Source organism: Oncorhynchus nerka, linkage group LG24 (genome assembly GCF_034236695.1).
Source record: "Oncorhynchus nerka isolate Pitt River linkage group LG24, Oner_Uvic_2.0, whole genome shotgun sequence".
Lineage (NCBI taxonomy): Eukaryota > Metazoa > Chordata > Actinopteri > Salmoniformes > Salmonidae > Oncorhynchus > Oncorhynchus nerka.
This window is the reverse complement of record NC_088419.1, coordinates 77554619-77578564: the sequence shown is the minus strand read 5'-3', so window position 1 is coordinate 77578564 and position 23946 is coordinate 77554619. Positions and strand designations below refer to the sequence as shown.

Here is a 23946-nt window from a genome sequence, read left to right as displayed (position 1 = left end):
ACCTTGGATTCTGTACCAAATCAGATCCATATGAAGATTATATTGTTCCCCATCTGTTAGCAGTTCTTGTTGAATAATTCAGTACATTCTCTGTCAGTGAGGGGTGAATTGACTCTGTTCTAGTTAGAAGGTTTTTAATCTCGGAGCAGGTTGAATTTCTCTCTCTCTCTATATATATATATGTCTGTCTATATATATGTGGGTGTGTGTGTTTTTTTTTTTAAGGACTTGACAGGTCTTTATCAGTATAAATACACTGTATTCCAGGTCTTATAGATAGATGGACATCTGACTACTGACCAGTCATAGAGATGCAGGAACAGGAAGTGTACCTCACCTCAGTCAGCTATGTTGATCGGAGAAGGTAATGTTGTCATGGTGAGGTGGGGCATAAGATGATTCTGTATGGCTAGTAGCACTCAGCAGTGCCATCTCTGGCCACATACTGCCACTGCAGGGAATAATATAGTCAGTCCATGGCAGGGGCTGGGATTCCATTAGGTCTTTTCCCTCTTTATTCACTATTTATACATTCAGCATTATTTTGCTCTGAACCCAACATTGTTGTAAGAATTGTTGCATAATGCAATTTCACTGCCTTATTTGAGAATGTTGTTTCATCTATTATGTTCATTGAGGAATGTTGGTTCTAGACACAGGTTTATTTGTGTTATAACAGATAACAGGCTAGTTATAATGTGTTTAAGTTGACTTCGAGAGCTTTTTAATGTTATAAATGAGCTGAGGCGAACTCACCTTGGAACCCCTTTATTGGGGGACAAAAACACCTGATATTAATTTCACTTTTGAAATGTTCTCCTTTAAGAATGTAACACAATGTACTGATGGAGTCACTCCATTAATAACTCCCATAATGAATATCATTCTGGAACTTTATATCATTGACGTCCATTGCTGTAATAATGATTGTGTAAATATGGCTGTGTATAGGCCTGGAACAGAACTGAATGTCAGTAATGTAGCGTAGAACTGCAAATGGACTTTGTGAACTGACTGCTAAAGGAGGGACAAGCTTTTGTCTGATGGCTGATTTAAAGACTGTACTAATAAAAACATTTAAGAATGCACTTGAAGATTGATTGGAGGTTACATTTCAAATAAAAATAACACATGAAAAACGTTTTGTAGTTAACTTTAATCAACTGCAACAAAGTTTGTGCGTTTGCATGTGTGTGTGTGTTAGCCAGTGTGATTGAGGGCTGTGGAGCAGCTCAGAGATGTGGCTCCCTGTTCTGTAAAGGCTGAAGTAGCACCAGGCTAGGCTAATGCTGCTGTAGCGTTCCTCTGTAATAACATCACCCAGAAACAGACATTTTAAAATGTTTTAGTGTCAGATAGAAAAGAAGCTCTCTGCCTTTATAAGTTCAAATCTCTATTCAGCCATGGACATGAGCACATCGGGAGTAACTGATACGTACTCTCCTTCTACTGAAAGAAATATGTAGCTAACCACTAAATCAACTGTAGAAATCTTGACAGTGAGTATGTGAACGTAACAGGGTTGTTCAAGAAACTTGCGTACGGTTCAAAGATACGCATAGATTTTTAGGATAACAACAAATTGCTGACTGTTTAACTGAGGGAGAGAGAGGTGACAAAATGATAATGAGCGAGAGGTATTTTCCAGGCTGTATCTTTGGTGGTCTCAGAGAGGGTCTCAGAAGATTGTGAACCCAGTGCAGAACACAAAAGGGAAACAGAGGAGAGAGGGGGATGAGGGAGGAAGGAGGTTACACCACCGGAGTCCCACAATTCATCATGCTCTGGCACCCTCTGGATGAGAGAGGAGGGGGAGTCTGGGATTGATGGCCAGTGAGACTTTGTGACCTCCCTTTCCCCTAGAGGGGATACTGACCTGTGTGTGTGAGAGAGAGAGTTAGACAGAGGATCTGAATATCTGTTTACATCCTATAGGCATCCTATAGAGAGTTGTGCATACGTTTGATTTCGATAGATAGTGGTGGAATTAAAGTCTTTATAACAGGGAGTCTACTGTATCACTGTATATCTACTGTTTCTACTGTAATCTACTGTTTCTGCTGAACTCTGACTGTAAAATTACCCTATTCTAAACACCATTCTCTAGTGGCCATGAATGATGAGTTGTTTTTGTTTCTCCCTCTCTTTCCCCAGGAATACCTGCAAGGTGATAGCACCAAGGCACTGACAAAGTTAGGCTGGAAAGCAAAGATCACTTTTGAGGTGGGTGTTGCACTTTACTCTGCGTGTGTGCATGTGTGTGCTTGTGTGCATGCGTGCGTGTGTGTGTGTGGGTTTGTGTGTGTGCGTGTCTGTGTGCACATAACCCATGGTGGAACTGGAGATGCACAGCATGCTGGTCTTCTTCAATGACAGTCTTCCCAGCCAGCTTCTCCACTCTTCTTGTGTTGTCAGTAAACACAACATAAATTGGAAAGTTAAGCGGCTTCTTAAGTAGCTAAACTAATGTTTTATAACGTTTTATAATCATATACTGTACAAGCCTCATATGAACAATAATAAGTAGGTTAAGTGTGATTGAACAAGCCAAGTTGGACTAATCTCCCACTTACCAACCACGGTACATCAACATGACTGAATAAAGAGACCGCAGTCCTCTGAACAGATTTGATGTACACAACACATGTTGTTTCTCCATTATTTCCATATTTTTTGTCTTAGGGATTTTTCGATTCGGACCAATAATTTTATTAGGTTAACCTATTTTCCTGAATCTATACAAATTGTTTGATTATCAGTGTTTGGAAATGAATATTTAGGCTGCTATGTTAGGTTTAGAGTAGACAATATCTGTGTCTAAACTAAACCTCTATTTGACTCTTTAGGAACTGGTGAAAGAGATGGTTGATGCTGACATCCATCTCATGAAGAATAACCCTAACGCATAAAACCACATCCTGTGGATCAACCCAAACCTAGGGAATTGTCTGAGCACTCCTGACCAGAGTGCACTGTGACTCAACAGTCGCACCATGCGGTGAAAAGAATATAAAACTAGTCTGGATCATTTTTTTCATCACTTTGCTGTCCCAAACAAAGTTACTTGGTCTGTTTTTTTGCCTTTTGCTATGGTGAGGGGAAGATTATTCGATGCCTTTTAAATAATACCATTCCTTATTTTTGATTTTAATCTTAATATATTTTTTCTCACTGATCATGATTTAGTAGCCTAATATGGTGATAGGACTTGTAATTGTTTTTATTCGACACTGTCTCTGGGATATATGGGATTGTATTGTTGTCTTGTGTTTGTGTGTTTTAATCACCTGGCATATAGGTCAGAGGTTGCAGTTTGTCCTTTTAGAAAAAAAAACAAGTATAACTTTAATTATGTGTTATTGTAAGATGACCAACAAATTTGTTTTAAATGTTATTCAGCATTTGTGAAAACTTTTGTATTCCCATCTGACATATTTAATTCAGAATATAAGCATTTTGGTACAATAAAACTTGTTCTTTTGATACATTAGTTGGCCCTATATATGTGATTATTTTCTTGACTTTTCATACACAATCTTCTGCTCTTAATATACATTGTTTGTTATAAATGTATTGATAATTACATAGACACATAGCACCACATATAATATATGTAGCCTAAATAACATAATTTTTAACTATTTATGAAGATAGGCTATTTTATGTCACCCAATTGGCACTGCATAATCTCCCCGCCATTATTCCACAAATATGTGTCTAGACTGGAGGACACGTGTACAATGTGTACCTTATAAATAGGGGAGAGATGTTATACCTTTGGTTAAATCTTGTAAAAAGGTATTTTAGAGGTAAAACCTCAAGTTTGAGTCGAGTCAGAAGACTAGAGTAATGTTGTCTGAGAGGTTCCTCGTGCCAGCGCGCCCAGGTTGCTCAGAGGTCGCGTGAGCCTCAGCCCCTGTCATTTCAGCCCCTGTCATTTCCCTTCCCTCCTCGCGCTCAGCTCTCCTTGGTTTGCCCCGCGAGCACACTAACCCTGTTCATTCCTCAGGAAATACGCTTCCTCGAGCCTGGATCCCATTCCTGCAGAATGTGTCTCAATCGAGACATTCTGACTATGTGCCCAATCCAAGCCCAGCGCGCACTGGAGGCTGCCTCTTCTCTGCGTAAAGACCTCTGTCGTTTTGTCTCTGACTTCTGCTGGAATATGAACCCCTAACCTTGAACCTCTTTGTTTTAGAGGCCAAGAGACGTCCCACCATACTTTTACTTTAATGGTTTGTAAAATAGTTTTGTTACAGAACAATAGCTTAGAAAGGAAGTCAGGTTGTTACGGAGCTTCTTATGGAATCTCATGGAATCAACATCCGGACTTTAAAAGATTATAGCCCCATAAATGTATCAGTTGTGTAGGCCTACATTAATCAAATGAAAACCGTCGTGGGATCTTTTTATGAAAAATCCGTTTGACATTTTAAATGGAAAATGGAGGGTTTCAAAGTAGGTTTGCAAAGAGGGAACAAACAGGGTGGGTTTGCCTGTCTGCCTCTCTTTTTTTTAAGACAACACCTAGAACATTGCAGTTTGACCGTCGGAGACAGCGCTGCATCTGTGTGGACTTATAATTGGTAACAGATGGCGCTTTGAGGTTGGCCCTGGAACCCGGGTGCGAGCGAAAACACACCAGTTTCCACTGTGCCAGGTCTCTCCTCGCGCCCGCCGGCCAGCCGCACACAGGTGCACGGGCCCAGTCGCGCGCCGCCACTAACTGCAGCAGCCCTGTGCTGCTCTAGGCTCAGCTTTCAGAACGCACGGGAACATAATGCAGGCACCCAGTTCCAGGCGTAAGTTACTACAGAGAAGAAAGGAGAGGAGTGTGTGCCACCACATTTTTGGCTAACAAAAAAAGGCCTTAATACGTTTTACAGTAAAATAGGAGAGCAAAATAAACTGAAATAATCAAACAATCTCCTGAAATTGTCTTTATAGATGTTATTTTCGCTCACTGTTCTTTATCCTTACGCTTTTCCTAATTTTGGATATAGAGGGTTGGCTATAGCAAAGACCTACAGACTACTTTTGTTGTTTTTACCAGAAAAAATAAAATGGATTATTTATATCATATGCATTTGGCTCTCTCAATAGGGCTGGAGTAACAAATAGGGAGATTCATGCTTTCAAGAGACATGGAAATTGCCATCGTCGTGTCCTTATTGTTACACCTCATTATAAAAACAGGCATAATAGCAAAAGGGTTCACATATTTGCCTTAATTTTAATATATGGCCTAATTAAACTGTTATTTGAGCCATATACGTATTATCATCTAGCCTACGGGGATGACATCGATTTATTATTACAAATTTGCAATGATTTTAGGACTATTCGGTTTTATAAATATGATCAAAATGTTCACAATTTGATATCTGTAGGCCTACAATTTCTTGAGACAAATAATTTTCTTTTCAGTTTGGAATGTTCTTCAATGTCATTTTGTTTGTTCGTTTCATGGTGTAGGCCATCGTTAAAAATCAACTATCAATTGTTCTTTATAAGCAACAGAGTCGATATGGTAGAGTGAATCTTTCAAATAAAAGATAGACCATCTCTATAGGCCTATACTTTTTAAACGGACTAAAAGAAAAGTGAGAGAGTGAATAGAGAGACAGTTACAGCGGAAATGGCGCCCATATAAGTCATCTGAACCCTGTTAGTGCTTAGCATTTCTGACATTCTCCACTGCCCGGATAAATAAACAAGTAAATGGGAGATTGGTTAGGAAGTGGAACTCTGCAATCGGATTTATCTCTAATAAAACATAGCAGATGCAGATTACCATCAGAAAGGGCCCCAAATGCTGATGCTGGTATGACCATTAATTAATCGAATATTTTGTTTGGCTTTATCCTAGTTCATTTAGTGTGCTATAGGCTGACTGGCACCAGCTGACGAGCGAATAGAGAACCATGAGAAAGTCTCGATTATAATGTGGCAAATCACATAATACAATGTGAGAACTCGCACAAATGATTACACCTTTTCATTCTCTTGTCACTTGTAGCAATACTGTATTGAGTAGGTCTAGCCTAAGTTCATAGTTTACAAATTGATAATTAGGCCTACTGTTTCATGTTCTCCTTTTATTGCCCACATATTGAGTCATAATCCTTTAATTGGTGTTTGGCGTATCGGTTAATGACAGTTGATAGGCTAATGTTAGCAGAGAGTTATAGCCTTGCTCAATTACACTACTGTAATAGAACCTCTCGTGTCGTAGAACTAAACGTCCCCGCGAGGCAGTGGCAACCTTCATCATTACTTCTGACTTTTCCGAGGGCTTTGGAAAATGGCGCGCCTTCAAGCGTTTTGACCTACCCAGGTCCATGTCTCCCCCGGCTCTGGCCCCGGGGCCTGCCCCCACAGGGCCTGCCTGGGCGGGGAGACAGACACACTGACACTCCGGTGGTTAGATTTATCCCCACCAGGACCTTAAACAGTGCTGAGTAAAATATGTCTTAATGCATCAGACAGGCGTTAGACAGATGTGAAAAGCGGAGATTGAACGACAGTGAATTTATATATTATACATCATTCATGCGTTGACGTGTTATTGAGGGGCGTGTGGGTTTGTCTTGAAGGCGCCCGGAATTGTTGTGATTGTAGGCCTTAACAGCTTCATTTAAAGACGAGGGGAGGGTCTCAGTTTCGCGTTACACATCCTCTTGTTGTGTGTGTGTGTGTGTGTGTGTGTGTGTGTGTGTGTGTGTGTGTGTGTGTGTGTGTGTGTGTGTGTGTGTGTGTGTGTGTGTGTGTGTGTAATTGCTGTTGACTTACAAATTGATTTCATAAGCTCTTGCTCATACAGCCCCTCCTAGTCTGTGTTTCATGCCATTCTCACGTTTTCTCTTGAAGTTTCAAATTCTGTTTTTAGCTCATTATGGAATGTGAAAAACCGAACGAATTGCCTAATAAAATAGAATACTTGAGAACATTGTATCTCTTGTCATAATACTTTAATCAAGTAGCCTATGTGGGCCTATTAGACTATTGCCTGTAAAGTCAGCATGTTTGAGGGAATGTTACTATTTGTTTTAATTATTCATTGTCATAACTATAACGCATAACCAAGAGTGTGTAAGTGCAATTCCTTAATTTTGTTCTTATTTTGGTATTATTAAATCAAAAGTTATGACGATTCCTGTCATCATTATTGCAGCAGAACACCTCGCCTTAACCATGTTAATAAAATTGGTACTTAACAACTAACCATATTTAATTCACGTTTAATAACTTAATTGTGGGTTACATGCAATATTCAATATTGACAAGGTGTTAAGCTGCAGAACGCCTTATTTGATCTGAAAAATGGACAAGCCTCATTTTTAGACGAGCACGCCCCTCACTTTAACTTTAAAGTTAAAATGAATAGAACACAGTTGACCTTTATTTAAAAGAGATGCCTGTCTCCACATAATTATCTATGTTTGTGTAGAGGCTTACAGTAGGCTATAGTGTGTACGCTGTAATAGTGCAATTATGTGCGTGTGGAGGAGGGTGTCCAAGTAAACTAATCGATTAGTCATCTCTAACTTGTCAACAGTAATATCCATAATGTATTCCGTAGTTTCTGTGAACAGCGCATGAGAGTATGTTAGGCCAGGAAAGGTATAGGCCTATAGGCATCTTTAGAAGGCGACTGCGTGCTCATATAGTGGCAGCTCGTCGCTTTGCCCTCTCATGAAGCATTGTTGACATCCTCCCCATTGACCTTCGCCTCGCGCTCTGCCTTTTCCGTCGGATGAAAAATGATTCTGCCGCTGATTGAATTTGATTCCTTCCTGACCTGGCCAGCTAGAGATAGCGCCATCAATCTCTGTGCGCCGACGTGAGGTGTGTTTATTCCTTCGGAAAGAATCTGATGACTGCTATTAGCGCAATTATGGCTAGGCATCTATGAGTGAGAGGATCAACATTTGAAATATATGCTTATTGAATTATTGGTAGGCCACTATTTGATTTAAATCTAAACCTATTTGTATTGGTGTGATGCAGACTAGGCCAATGCATAGACCTATAGTGGTTACTTTTCTTTGTTGTCCAAATGAAAACTGTAAATGGTATGCTAAAGCCTCTAGCCAATAAACTAGAAGGGTCTTGTTTTCATTACCTATACACCAATAGTTAATGCTCAATTTTAAAATGTAGATAAAAATCTCCAGGTTAATAAGCAATGTTGGCTTTGTTTAGGCCTAGGCTTACCCGAAACGCAGAGTGACTGACTGGAACAACTTGACTTTGTGCTGCCTGTGCTGTCAAGCAGGCTTTACTCAAGGGAGCATTTGTGCTGCGGTGTAGTGTTCCCTGCTCACATTCTCAATCCAATACTTTCACGAGTGCAAGCGATCACAACAAAGACACATTTTCAATGCCTACCAGGGAGAAGTCAACCCCCTACCCCCTTCTGCGTCCCCTACCCCTCCTGCCTCCCCTACTTGCCCCACGGACACACCTGCACAAGATTTGGGCCTCAGCAAAGCACTGGTGTCAGAGAGTAAAAATATCTCCTCTCCCCCTGTTCCTGAACTCACGGAGCCCAGGGCCGCCGGCAGCAGGCAGCATCAGCAAGACTCAGCGCAGAGGTATGTCATATAACAACACCATATAATGCATAGGCTACATTCATTACTCTCATACGTCTGACTGGGCCCCAGGTTGCGTCCCAAATGTCACCATATGCTCCTATATAGTGCACTAACTTTGACCAGGTGCACTATACAGGGAATATGGTGCCATTTGCGAAGGGCAGTCTCCAGTCAGTCAGTCCGTGTAATTGTCAGACCGAGGGCCGCATGCTTAGAGGCCCCGGAGGAAGGGACAGAGAATGTAGTTAACACAATAAGCAAGCAGATGTTTTCTGTAAACCCCTGTACACTCAAATAACAAGCTGTAATGACTACCAATTGTGACTATCGAGACCGACACACACGCGCCGCCGATACAAAACATTCCAAATGTTTGATGAAGTGGTTTGAATTTGGTTGTGAATTTGTTTTAACTGCAAATGTGTTTTATCTGCAATTTAAACAGTTAAGCTACAGTAATATCTTAGCAGCGATAATTGTTTACACATTTTAAATTATACAAATTAGTTAATAGGACATATTAATAATAATGACGATAATAATAATATAGGCCTGCAAAAGGAGAGTTTCAAAACAACAAATATTTGTCCTATCATGTTTCAATGTCTTTTCTTGAAAGCGACTGATGTTTTTTTTTGCATTGTCTAGATTGATTTTTAAATAGTAAATGAAGTACACTTAATTTTAATTAATCTATGTGTCTGTGTTTGCTTGTTTTGTTTCATCTTTAATCAGTTGCTGCAGCAACCAAACATCTGGCAAAGAGAATATTTCAGACATGCGTGGTATGAACTAAGCGTCTGTAAACACACGTGGTCACTCCAAACAACACCCGGATACCTTGGCACCACCGAGCTAGTAAACAGCCACCTACCCCTCCATCAATAAGCCGTGATACAAAGTTTGGCTCTCGGCTCGCTCTACATCAAGGACCTGTTAAACTAAAGGCCTGGAGGTGAGGATATTGACAAAGGGTCTCGTCGAAAACAAACCAAGCAATGCATCTAGACCTTACTTCTGTTGTCACCAAATGTACTCCATATCCTTCGTCAATAATTATTTCATGATATCAATTAGTGTGATTTCTTATTTACACAAATACTAAATCTCGTTGTGTAAATCTCTACTCTCTTCCTCTCCTCAGTCCCCCCCTCTGTTTCAGATTGCGTGCTGTAGCTCAGTGGAACATTTCATTTGTGCTGACTACACAAACATGGGCCAAGGCAGAGGAGTAGGCTCAGTAGCCTACATTTTATTTGAGCTTTGTTATAAGAAAGTAAAATGCCCAAATATTGCACAACCTGTATTGAAGATAAGCCTGTCCTAAAGTTAGAAACAAAACTTGCTAATCATTATTTTAATTTTGAGGTTTTGGACCCAACATTCATACTTTCCTCGATGGCACATCCCACATAGCCTAAGGAGAGATACTGTATGTTGAAACATGTGTTACCTTACCATGACAATAGCCTATCCGTTACAAGAATAACTAACAATTACACGGACATATATCATACACACTGAATATATTGCATAATACACTACCAGCCCAGCAGCAAGCCTGTATATAGCATCCTATCAGATTACCACACACTCAATACAGCAGAACATCGCATTAGTGGCTGCAGCCTTGTGTGTGTTGTATTGCTTTACGATGTAATATTAAATACACCTATAAGTACCTAGACATAACTACAGAACTCATAAGATTGTCACATCGTTTAAACTGTATATGTTTTACATTTATTTCACTACAGTCCTGCAACGTGTGCTGCCAGGCAAAACTGTGTGCATATGTGCCCCGGTTATTGTAGCAGGGTCATAAGGCCCCAGAACAGAACATCAAGACAAGAAACAGAACCCCTTTATTACTCTAAATAGCCACCGTAAATCTTGTCAACACTGTGTGGGGTGTGTTGTGCAATAGTTTGTGTTTTAGATATTACATTATAAATACAGAAGAGTGAGGTTTACGCAAATATACCGCCGCCGTTTAAAATCACAAATGATTTGAAGCATTAGGCCTAAACACTAATTTTGTCTAAGCACCACCAGGGAAGACACTATGCAATCTTAGTTTGCAATAATAGACCAAACTTTTATTTTGCATTGTGTCCCCTATTCTAAAGCATGTCGGACCCTATAGGCCTCTACGGAGAGCTAATAAACCAGACAAATTTAAATCAAATAGAATGTCAATTTATTAGACAAACAATGCAATGCCTTCAGAATAATTTCAACAAATATGGAACAAAAATATATAGAATACGTCGGTATACAAGTTCCCCTCCTATTTCATAAAATAACAATATGGAGCACAATTTAAGGCACCTCGATTTGGAAACACTTTTTTGGTGGTTGGTCCACAACATCCAACTATACTCCCTTACTTTCTATAATAAATTACTATATGCAATTTACAGTGAATAACAAGTTAATAACATGTTGGATGTTAAAGCAACACTCTTTAAAAACAAAGTTCCCAAAGTGAGAGAGATAAAAACTTACGTGTTATTCGATGTTGTAACACGCGCCTCTGTCTGTCATACACACCAGAACAAATCTCACCACTCTCATTCTGTTTAGTCCATTTGGGGATGAATAAAGGACCGGAATGAGGGAGGTTAAAGTACAAAAAGAAGGAAATATATATATTAAAGTTATTCGTTTAAAAAAAAACATTTTTGTTTTTGTTATTTTCAGAATTTGCCGCAGTCATAAACGAAAGCTCCGGAGGTACGGTAGATGGATTGACCGGAGGGGAAGGCCATCTGACAGCTATTACTTCCGTTAACCGGAGAACTATTCAAACCGATCCGTTGAGACTCGAACATCTCTCGCATCGAGTGGAAGTTCTGTTGCTGTGCCGGGTAGCTTGTGCCCAAGTGTCCCAGGTCTCCGTACCAGGACGCAAGTCGGCCCTGGTTCGCGTGGTGACCACTGTCCTGTCCCGCGCTCAGGTTGCCATGCCCGAGCGGGGATGTGGCCGTAGTGGTGATGGAGTAATCGGGCAGAGTCTCGTCCACGGTGGTGGAGGGCGCAAGGTGGCCTCCTCGGTCCCCGGCGTACAAGCTCATGGCTTGCATGTTGCAATGGTACGTCGCGTTAGAGTTTGTAGATATTGAGTTCTGGTTGCAGTTTGGTGAGTTGTAAGCAGACGTCTGGTTGGGGGAATAGTTAAGAGATAGAGAGGGGGTTATACCTGTCCTAGAAGATGCGATAAGAGGGGACGTGAGCTCCGTGGTGCCCTGAGGCGACCCACGGACTGAGGTCATGATGTTGTCCACACTGAAGCCTTGCGCCGCGGCCTGTGCGTGGTGGTGATGCTCGGGGCCCTCCATGGAGAGGGACCGGGCAGAGGGCACACTGTGAGGGCTACCGGTGGACATACTGCTGCTGCTGCCAGGACTCTCTATCTTGGGCACAGGCAGGCTGGGGGACTCGGCCTGTGGTGGAGTAGAGGTCCCGTTCTCAGTCTTTATGTCCTGGATGCGCACGGGCTGTGAGCCCTGCACGGGCTGCTCGTTCTCCATATCCGGTGCTCCTCTCCCTGACAGGTCCCTGCCTTGCCTGTCATCCTTGTCCTTTTGGACATTACTCTTCTTGAACCGTCTGCGACGCCTCAGGAAGCTGCCGTTCTCGAACATGTTATAGGAGTCCGGGTCCAGAGTCCAGTAGCTGCCTTTGCCGGGCTTCTTATCGTCCCGTGCCACTTTGACAAAGCACTCGTTGAGGGACAGGTTGTGGCGGATGCTGTTCTGCCAGCCCTGCTTGTTGTCTCGGTAGAACGGGAACCTCTCCATGATAAACTGATAAATCCCGTTTAGGGTCACCTTCTTGTCGGGTGAGTTCTGTATCGCCATGGTGATAAGGGCGATGTAGCTGTACGGAGGTTTGACCAGGTCCTTGGGCTGGTGTTGCGGGGTGTACGGTCCGTACGCACGCGCCATGCTGGCCTGGTACTGGTCTTGGGCTGCGTGAGAGTACATACTCATGGGAGCAGGCATCCCGGTGTACCCTCCACTGGCCGCTGCCCGGTAGTAGCTCTGGTCACTGCTAATGTAAGGTACGACGCCCAGAGAGTTGGGGCTGGAGACGGAGTAGCGCGCCTGCATTATCTCCTCCTCGCCTTCGTCCCGTAAAGTTTAAATAATAAAGAACTCTCCCAAAAGCTTCAGCAGCACGGAGATGGGTAGCTCCAGTTTCCTCCTCAGCCTCCTTTCCTTTATTTTCTGTGTGTTACAAAGGGAGTTTGGGGAAGTATGTTTAGCCTAAGCCACGGCTCGCCAGGATGACTGGAGTGGAGGCTGCGCACAGTCTACTGTGTCGAACATTGGGAAAACTACGGCTCAAGCATCCGTCACTACAGAGACACTTTTTTTTTACTCTGTTCACGTTTTGGCCTGTGGCTGCTCCTCCCCGAATGCGTTCCAACATCTAATAGGATGGGAGCTCAACCCGAGCGTGCACGAAAGAAAGCAAAGTTACAGCAGTCAAAAAGCCTTCCAAGTGGTGTTGGCACACACACACACACACACACACACACACACACACACACACACAAACACAAGCACACACACACACACACACATACACAGAAATTAAATAAGGAGAGGTATGAGGAACTCCCTGCTCCCATAAAATGATAAAAGGGCTGTATGACTAATATTGCTCAATGCCAATGGTTTCGGGCTATATTAAACCATTAAAATATTAACATCTATTCCTTAATATTAGCAGTTTATCAAAAACTTTCAGATACCCTATCATATGTGTTAAAATGTGTAACCTATTGTGAAACATTAAATCGTGTAAGGACTATAACGTAAAATTTGAAGAAGTCTTCAATCGCATCACCTCATTTGAAATGAATGACTTCTTTATAAAATAAAATAAATAGCCTATTAATGTGCATTATTATAATTATCCTAAATGGAATATTAAACCGGATAAATGTTTATTTTAATTCGTTTTTCTCTGTATCATTATGGATGAACTAACCTACACACAAAACTGAGAGGTAGGCTACACGATTGTTACTTTAATTTCTCAATCTCATCCGTTAAAAATGGGTTTATAAAACATTATACAATCAACAACAACAATGCAAAATAAGCTACACATGAATTTAATTGAATGTATTCAAAGCACAAAATCAAATGTTGACTAAAAGAATGGGCCCTACATGTGGTCCGTGCCCGTAATCTTTTCTGATGGGCACGGCGCAACAGATGGAGAGGTGTCAGAGATTCCACATGATGTAAATCACCAGCTATAATCTGGAGAAGAGATTATTATTTTATTGCCTTGTTATTGTCATTGCGGGAAACAGGCTTTTTTTTAAATAACAGGCCTTCATGGTCAAAATTTAATATAGGCCTATATTATTTCTAGCCAAATGAAGAATACACTTTGGTCTCACTATCGGCCTACCACATATGAGCCTACAAGAATCAAAAGGCACACTAGTTTTTATCGGCACAAACATGCGTTGAAATCAGTGTTCTCCTCTGCCGTTTGGTTCCGCTACGCTGAGTTCATCAACATAAACTGCAGTTTAAACTTTAAATAAACACCCAGCGCGAGATAAAAGCGCATGCTCCCCTCCCGGCCCGGGCAGCTCGAGAGGGCGGAATGCGCAAGCTAATTAAAGGTTAAATTAAGATCATTTGGCCGAGGAAGAAGAAACGGACAAGGTGAGAAAGGTTGACTTGGTGTGAGAGGGAATGCGATTTTAGTGGGACCAAACGGAGCGCACGGAGACCTTGCATGTGTCAGTCTCAGTCCAAAGGTGCTAACAATGCTATCAAAATTCCTCCAGCTTTTGCTCGTAAGGCATCACCCACTTTCTCAGGCAGAATGTTTAACTAATGTTAAAAACGAGGCATGTTCCATCCCTGTATTAGACATTAGGCTAGGAGATTTAACATATTTTGTTGGCAAGTAATAATTGTTGTTGGCCTATGTGAATTTTGGTATAACATATATGACCGAATTCTTTCTTTTTTCGAATTTAGGCCTAGGCTATTTCTTATCCAACACTCATCATAGGCTATGGTGTTTGAGGATATCGTTGCAATTGCGAATGTATTTTTATACCGTCTCAGTTATTTTATTAGTATGCCTATTAGTATTATTAGTAGGTAGGCTATCAGTAGCCAAATAGTAGCAAATACTATCTACAATCTAAATAACTGTCACAGCAGTGTTATTGTGTGGGAACTGAGGGGCGGGAAGTAGAGGCGAGATACCCGGGACAGTAAATAAATAAATAAATAAATAAAATAAATAAATAAATAAAAACAATTAAAACCAAGAATTCACAAAATGGGACAAACACCAAATTGAGACTCTGAATGCAGAAATCTGCAAAAATATCCTCAGTGTACAACATAAAACACCAAATAATGCATGCAGAGCAGAATTAGGCCGATACCAAAGCGATTCCCAAACCTTCCATCACCTACAGAAAGATTAACCTGGAGAAGAGTCCCCCAAGCAAGCTAGCTATTCATGGGGCTCTGCTCACAAACAGACCTCACAGAACCCCAGGACAGCAACACAATTAGACCCAACCATATCACGAGAAAACAAAAAGATAATTACTTCACCCATTGGAAATAATTAACAAAAAAACAGAGCAAACTAGAATGCTATTTGGCCCTAAACAGAGAGTACACAGTGGCAGAATACCTGACCACTGTGACTGACCCAAAATGAAGGAAAGTTTTGACAATGTGCAGACTCAGTGAGCATAGCCTTGCTATTGAGAAAGGCCACCATAGGCAGACATGTCTCTCAAGAGAAGACAGGCTATGTGCACACTGCCCACAAACTGAGCTGCACTTCCTAACCTGCCAAATGTGTGACCGTATTGGAGACACATATTTCCCTCAGATTACACAGATCCACAAAGAATTCGAATACAAACCCAATTTTGATCAACTCCCATATCTATTGGATTAAATATTACAGTGTGCCATCACAGCAGCAAGATTAGTGACCTGTTGCCACAAGAAAAGGTCAACCAGTGAAGAACAAACACCATTGTAAATAAAACCCATATTTATGTTTATTTATTTTCCCTTTTTTTCTCTAACTATTTGCACATAATATGACATTTGTAATGTCTTTAATCTTTTGGAACTTTTGTGAGTGTAATGTTTACTGTTCATTTTATTTTTTTCACTTTTGTTTATTATCTAGTTCACTTGCTTTGGCAATGTTAACATATGTTTTCCATGCCAATAAAGCCCTTAAATTGAATTTGAATTGAATTGAATTGAGAGACAAGAAAAGGGCAAACAGTAAAGAACAAACACCATTGTAAATACAACGTATATTTATGTTTATTTATTTTCCCTTTTGTACTTTAACTATTTGCACATCATTACAACACTGTATACAGACATGATATGACATTTGTAATGTCTTTATTATTTTGGATCTTCTGCGAGTGTATGTTTGCTGTTCTATTGTTTATTTCACTTTTGTTAATTATCTATTTCACTTGCTTTGGCAAATGTAAACACATGTTTCCCATGCCAATAAAGCCCTCAAATTGAAATTAAATAGAAATTGAGAGAGAGAGAGATATTAGGTCAATTATGATAAATGTTATACAATACATTAATTGATGAATTGTATAAACTTAGAAACCGTTTTTTAAATAGTAAATTGCTAAATTATGAATTCATATTTGGTTGGATTTAAAAAATTAAAAAATTAAAAAATAGATAGTCCCCGGTAGTCCTACAGTCCCGTTTCCTACAAAACATGGGTACAATTTAGAAAAACAATGACATTGTGTCCATTTGTTTTTATTGACATGGCCTATATTTGAATTTATTTTGCACATAAAATATATATGGCGCTGTTATTATTTGATTCAATAAAGATAACATATATATGCTATATATTTTTTCTGTGTAGAATCGAATTTACTTGTTTTTTTTCTGTGAAAATTCACGTACAATTTTTTACTATATTATCAATAATATAGGCTATGTTGAAAAACATTCCTTTTACAATTTAGAAGATTGGTGTAATGGTGTAAATTGAAATATTTCGATGGCATTGACAGACTTTTGGAGCTAAAAATCGAAGGAATTTGCCACTGACTACAGCTCGTGTCTCGGGATAATTGTAGTGATGAACCACATTTTACTAGTCTGTTCCCTTCCTACATTTTAGAACTAAAACGGTGGAAGGGTTCCCAGAACTAAATCATAAAAGTTCAAATAAATAGACGTGGTATGTTAGTCTAGATTTTATTTTTATTATTTTTCCGTTATTTTACCGGGTAAATTGACTGAGAACACGTTCTTATTTACAGCAACGACCTGGGGAATAGTTACAGGGGAGAGGAGGGGGATGAATGAGACAATTGTAAACTGGGGATTATTAGGTGACCATGATGGTTTGAGGGCCAGATTGGGAATTAGCCAAAGAGGGTGAACAGATTAGTCAAAGAGGGTGAACAGTGAGACAGAGAAATATGTAAAATATACCAACACGACGCAGTGAATTGACCTTGTCGGCATTATTTCATAAGTACTGAGGGAGTCGTGAAGACCAGCATTACGATGACAAGGAAACCGTTCAACACTAGCCACTGGCCAAGCCACCTGCTATGAGGGCCAGCGGTTCGTTGGCACCTAGCGCCCCCTGGCGACCATAAATGCCATGGGCCTGCATGTCCTTAATGGAGTAACATCGTCCCTAGGCTAATTGCGCATAGGCAGAAGTGTCTGATGAACGGATTGAGCTATGTTGCACACTACTCAAACCTCCACAAAGTGATCCAATGAAACATTATAGAAAAGCCAGAAAATAAGTGATGGTGATTTTTGGAAGCTCATTCTTATCTGAAAATGTTTGGTCCATGGGACTTCAGTTCACCCTCCCTCCTCAATGAAAAGATGGAAGCAAGTTCCAAAAATCCCCAAAGGTAGGAAAGGTAAGCCTCCCAAACTCAGTCCTTGGGACCCCAAGGTATCTAAGTTTAGATTGTTGCTCTAACTCTACACAGTTGATTCAAATAATCAACTAATCACCAAGCTTTGATAATTTGATTAAACTGTGTCGTGTTAGGGCAAAACCCAAAACGTGCACCCCTTGGTGTCCCGAGGACCGAGTTTGGGGAACGCTGGACTACAGTGTCAAGGAGCGTCACATCAGGGGCTGTAAACCTAAGTCTGTTTCTATGGTGCCAGCTCTCTCTGAAATCACAACATTGCCTATAATAACAGATAATGTATTAAAGATAATATTCTCGTATTCCTTTTTATTGGGGGAATGTTTGTTTGATTTGTTTTCTCAACTCACACAACTCTCAATGTAATGGCCATGATGCATGGGGTCAGTCAAGAGAAGTAGGCTGGATGCACAACGTGGGTGGCCAGGAGCAATTTACAACCACAGGAAGCTCTCAAACTAGTCAAGAGGGCTGCAAATTAGTTCTAAACTAACGTTATACATGGGTGGCTCCTCCTTTGTTAAGGACAAAAGGTACATAATAGTGACAGAAAAATAGTATGGGTGTTGAAGGTCAAGGTGATGATAGCTGCTTAGCCTTTAATGTTACAACATACTCTACTACTCTAAATTCGCCTTGGTCATGAACTACATGAACCCCCCCATCCCCCATCCAGTGGTGTACTGCAGTTTTGCGGGGCCGCAAGGTTGGCAAATAGCTAACATCCTACAATTTTGTCATGTTGCAAAGAGAGAAAAAATGCATCTTCATAGCTAATCTTATATTATTCTACATATTTTGCAAGGAGGCTGAGAGAAAATGTTTCTGTTTTAATGCTAATTTCCTGCAATTCTACACATTGCCATGGGACAGAGAGGAAAATTGGCAGTTTTATAGGTAATCTCATGCTATTCTAAACAGTTTTGGCTTATGATGTTTCATATCCTATTTGGGAAGTGGTTATGTCATAAATCCTTGAAGTTCCAGAATGGAGTGAAAATGGAAGCCATATTGGTCAAGGATAAATCGAAACCATCGAATCCTGTTTTACTTATGCAGGAAAATAAAACAAAGGCATGTGATATCAGAAATTGTGTAATATAATTGTCAACCTAAAATATTGCCATATACAGTGCCTTCAGAAAGTATTCACACCCCTTGACTTTTTCCACATTTTGTGTAGTTACAACCTGAAATTAAAATGGATAAATTCGGGGGGTTTTCTCAATTGCCTACACATAATACCCCATAATGTCAAAATAGAATTCTGTTTTTCAAAATGTTTACAAATTAATAAAAAATGAAAGAATGAAATCTCTTGAGTCAATAAGTATTCAACTCCTTTGATATGGCAAGACTACCTCATCTCTGTACCCCACAGATACAATATTCTTTAATTAAGGTCCCTCTGAACTTCAGTGAATTTCAAACACTTTCAACCACAAAGACCAGAAAGGTTTTCCAATGCCTCGCAAAGAAGGACACCTATTGGTAGATGGAGAGAAAAAAAGTAATTTTGAGCATGGTAAAGTTATTAATTACACTTTGGATGGTGTATCAACACACCCAGTCACTACAAAGATACAGGCGTCCTTCCTAACTCAGTTGCTGGAGAGAAAGGAAGCCGCTCAGTGATTTCACCATGAGGCCAATGGTGACTTTAAAACAGTTTAATGGCTGTGAGTTTAATGGCTGTGATGGGAGAACACTGAGGATGGATCAACAAAATTGTAGTTGCTCCACAATACAAACCTAATTGACAGACTGAAAAGAAGAAAGCCTGTACAGAATACAAATATTCAAAACATGCATCCTGTTTTCAACAGGGCACTAAAGTAATACTGCAAAAAAAGTGGCAAAGCAATTCACTTTTGTCCTGAATACAGTGTTCTGTTTGTGGCAAATCCAATACAACAGATTATTGAGTTCCACTCTCCATATTTTCAAGCATAGTGGTGGCTGCATCATGTTATGGGTATGTTTGTAGTCGTTAAGGACTGGGGAGTTTTTCAGGATAAAAAATAAACGAAATGGAGCTAAGCAGAGGAAAACATGGTTCAGTCTGCTGTCCACCAGACACTGGGTTGACTTAGGCATGTGAATACTTATGCAAATTAGATTTTTATGCATTTCATTTTCAATAAATTGGCAAAAATGTTGTTTTAAAATGTTTTAACTTTTTCATTGTAGGGCATTGTGCGTACATTGGTCAGAAAAAAATGTCATCCATTTTCAATTCAGGCTGTAACACAACAAAATGTGGAATAAGTCAAGGGGTAGGAATACTTTCTGAAAACACTGTAATCATAAATACAGTTTATACAGGTTTTATGAAACTGTTATGTGTACATAGCCTCTAAAATATATGTAAACAGACCATAAAAGTCAACATTTTTAGTTGTTTCCTTGGAAAGCTGAGACTGCTTTTATACGTATGATACAATATCAGTACTTGTTGCAGTTACAACTGATCTGATCCAGTGTTTGGCTGTGGATTGACTGCATTCTTTGAATGGAATGTTGCCATATTGGCAGTTAATCTGTCAAATGTATAGAATCATCCTCTAAAACTGTCTGGTTAGCTAACATACAGTGGAGATAAATTCTTGAAATTCATCATGTTCCACAATATTTTATCACAGCACTGGCAAACCATGGTTGACCAACTCCCTGAGAAAAATGGTTGACCAACTCCCTGAGAAAAATGGTTGACCAACTCCCTGAGAAAAATGGTTGACCAACTCCCTGAGAAAAATGGTTGACCTTCACCCCCCCACCGTCATGTCAAGAGAGACCCAGCTAAGTATCTCACTGAGGACTTGAGTCCACTGCAACTTGTGAGGCGTCACTGCCACCATGTGTTTTAATGCCTATGTTGCATTCTATTAAAACTTCCCAGGTGATCCTGTACAACCTCTCTCAGCACTTTGGCACCCTCTAATGTTAGAGAGAGAGAGACATGCACGCACACACGCACACATACCTAAAAACGCCCCACTCTGACACCACCACTGTCGTCTCCTCTACCTCCCATACTGTATATCACTCCTCCCTCTCTCTCCCTCATTCCTCCCTCCCTTCCCTCACTCCCCCCTCACTCTTTCTTTCCTCGTCCCTCCCCCTCACTCCTCCCTCCCTCCCTCCCCTCACTACTTCCTCCCTTCCCTTCACTCCCCTCCCTCCTCACTCACCTCCCATTCCTCCCATCTCCCCCTCACTCACAACATTAGTCACAGGCCACTTGACAACATGGCTCCCATCCTCACCACACACACACAAAAGTATTTGGTTGATTATCCTGCTCCATTCGATGAGAGAGCGAGAGCGAGACAGAGAGAGCGAGACACCATGTGTTTTTGGCTTTTGGAATGACACAAACTGACAAAGCATTACAGTGCCATCTACAGGTATTGTCATTTTGATTCACATGCATGGCAGTTAAAAACATAGAGCAACCAGGCAGTCTTCCTGTATAAAAACTTGGCATTAGACCTTTTAAGTAGATATAGCCCAAAAAACATCCTCATCCTTCCATTGAGAAATTCACATACATTTTTCCTCACAATATGTTATCATTGTATCAATTTGATCACTTTTATCAATTCAAACAAACTCCAGTTCGTCAGCATGGATTGTGAATTTCATTGTGGGCAATTCCACTTCACTCAGTCATCAACTATGTTTATATTAAAGAAGTTAATTAAGCACAGCAGGATTCCAAAATATTCAGAACACCCATATCCGCAAACCGATACACAAACCCAAAGAGCCTATTGAAATAGATGTTCAAATAAATAACTGCCAATCACCCGTGTGTGAAGAATTCATCCAGTGCAGTCTGCCGGCTGGTATTGGTTTGGAGCTAAACGAGCGAGAGAGAGAGAGAGATTATCCGGCAGGGAAAGCATGCAGCCCTCTAGGCCAGTTGTAGGATACACAATCTGCAATCCATCGGAGGAGTGCTGGTTATTTTCCGGTCATGATTAGAAAGGTTACATCTTTTGTCAAATTGACACCAAAAGGGGATTTTTTTTTTGCATTTTAGCTAACCCTAACCCTTTTCCTAACCTTAACCAAATTCTCCTAACCTGCTAAGTTAATTATCCTAACATGCTGCGTAAACTCAGTGCATTATTCATCTCATATGTATATACTGTATATATTCTATTCTACTGTATCTTAGTCTATGCCGCTCTGACATTGCTCGTCCATATATTTGTATATTCTTAATTCCATTCCTTTACTTAGATTTGTGTGTATTGGGGTACATGTTGTGTGAAATTGGTAGATATTACTTGTTAGATATTGCTGCACTGTCAGAACTAGAAGCACAAGCATTTCACTACACCCGCTATAACATTTCCTAACCTGCTACAAAAAGTCACATCTGACAATAGCTGTATGCTTTCTAGTCAAAACCTTATTTTCCTCATGGAATGGCCAGACCAGTCTGGTGGAGGGAGCATCATGTTTTGGGGCTGCTTTGCTGCCTCAGGGCCTGGACGCCTTGCAATCATTGATTCGTCATTTCGTCATTTTCAGTCACAACTTGCAGACTTGTTTACGTGTTGCTGTGCGTTTTGTTGCCAACCTTACTTTGCTACCTGACAATTTTCAGTTTTTTTTCAGTTTCTTTCCATTTATATTTTTAGTTTTTCCCTCACTCAACTTTTTTTCATTCAACTTTTTCACTCCGGACGCTTTATCTGGACATGGTTCGTCAGGACTTCCAACAGCCGAAGCTAAGTAGTAACATTAACATGATGCCTTCTAATTGCAGTCGCTGTACTCATAATATACAGGAGAACGATCGCCTTACGGCGTGGATAGCTGTGCTGCAATCCCAGCTTCAGACGCAATCGTTAGGCAAGGGCAATTTAAGTGTAGGAAAGGATGAAACAACGTCTATGCCACTAGTAAGTACAGACAGTAATGTCAGTATAAATCCCCTCGCACAGTCCCCGCAGCCGGACAACTTTCTCATGGCTTATGGAGGGAAATGCTGTAGGAATGCTCAACCAGTGTTGCTCATTCAGCCGACAGAAACTTTCAACCGGTTTCCCCCATTAAGCAGCGAGTAGGAGTCTGAGGCCGAGCCTTCTCTTGTCTCTACTCCTCCCGTTACAGGGTCTGAGACGCCGAAGCGTCCCACCATTAGCTCTGACAGGTTGAAAACCCTAGTCATTGGCGACTCCATTACCTGCAGTAAAAAGAATCACCCAGCGATTAAACACTGTTTACCAGGGGGCAGGGCTACCGACATTAAGGCTAATCTGAAGATGGAGCTGGCTAAAGCTATAACTGGCGAGTGTAGAGAGTATAGAGATATTGTTATCCACGTCGCCACCAATGATGTTAGGATGAAACAGTCAGAGGTCACCAAGCGCAACATAGCTTCAGTGTGTAAATCAGCTAGAAAGATGTGTCGGCATCGAGTAATTGTCTCTGGCCCCCTCCCAGTTAGGGGGAGTGATGAGCTCTACAGCAGTCTCACAACTCAATCGCTGGTTGAAAACAGTTTTCTGCCCCTCCCAAAAGATAGAATTTGTAGATAATTGCCCCTCTTTCTGGGACTCACCCACAAACCGGACCAAGCCTGGCCTGCTGAGGAGTAACGGACTCCATCCTAGCTGGAGGGGTGCTCTCATCTTATCTACCAACAGAGACAGGGCTCTAACTCCTCTAGCCCCACAATTAAATAGGGTGCAGGCCAGGCAGCAGGCTGTTAGCCAGCCTGCCAGCTTAGTAGAGTCTGCCACTAGCACAGTCAGTGTAGTCAGTTCAGCTATCCCCATTGAGACCGTGTCTGCGCCTCGACCTAGGTTGGGCAAAACTAAACATGGCGGTGTTAGCTTTAGCAATCTCACAAAGATTAAGACCTCCTCCATTCCTGACATTATTGAAAGAGATCGTGATACCTCACATCTCAAAATAGGGCTACTTAATGTTAGATCCCTCACTTCAAAGGCAGTTATAGTCAATTAACTAATCACTGATCATAATCTTGATGTGATTGGCCTGACTGAAACATGGCTTAAGCCTGATGAATTTATTGTGTTAAATGAGGCCCCACCTCCTGGTTATACTAGTGACCATATCCCCCGTGCATCCCGCAAAGGCGGAGGTGTTGCTAACAGTTACGATAGCAAATTTCAATTTACAAAAAAAAAAATGACGTTTTCGTCTTTTGAGCTTCTAGTCATGAAATCTGCAGCCTACTCAATCCCTTTTTATAGCTACTGTTTACAGGCCTCCTGGGCCATATACAGCGTTCCTCATTGAGTTCCCTGACTTTAATATTCACATGGAAAAGTCCAGACCCACTCCAAAAGGCTTTTGGAGCCATCATCGACTCAGTGGGTTTTGTCC

General features: G+C 40.9%; 1 protein-coding gene and 1 long non-coding RNA gene across 2 annotated transcripts; one reads left to right on the top strand and one right to left on the bottom strand.

The window, feature by feature from the left end:
• The first annotated feature begins 2139 nt into the window (after window positions 1-2139).
• On the top strand, window positions 2140-3490 carry LOC135564345 (uncharacterized). The gene is made up of 2 exons (XR_010460946.1): window positions 2140-2223; window positions 2847-3490. It is a non-coding gene; the product is annotated as an uncharacterized LOC135564345 (long non-coding RNA).
• Window positions 3491-10777: 7287 nt separating this feature from the next.
• On the bottom strand, window positions 10778-12966 carry LOC115107433 (forkhead box C1-A-like). The gene has a single exon (XM_029630835.1). It carries the CDS (start codon window positions 12713-12715, stop codon window positions 11300-11302), a length of 1416 nt encoding a protein of 471 aa, XP_029486695.1. The 5' UTR covers window positions 12716-12966; the 3' UTR covers window positions 10778-11299.
• Window positions 12967-23946: the final 10980 nt, after the last annotated feature.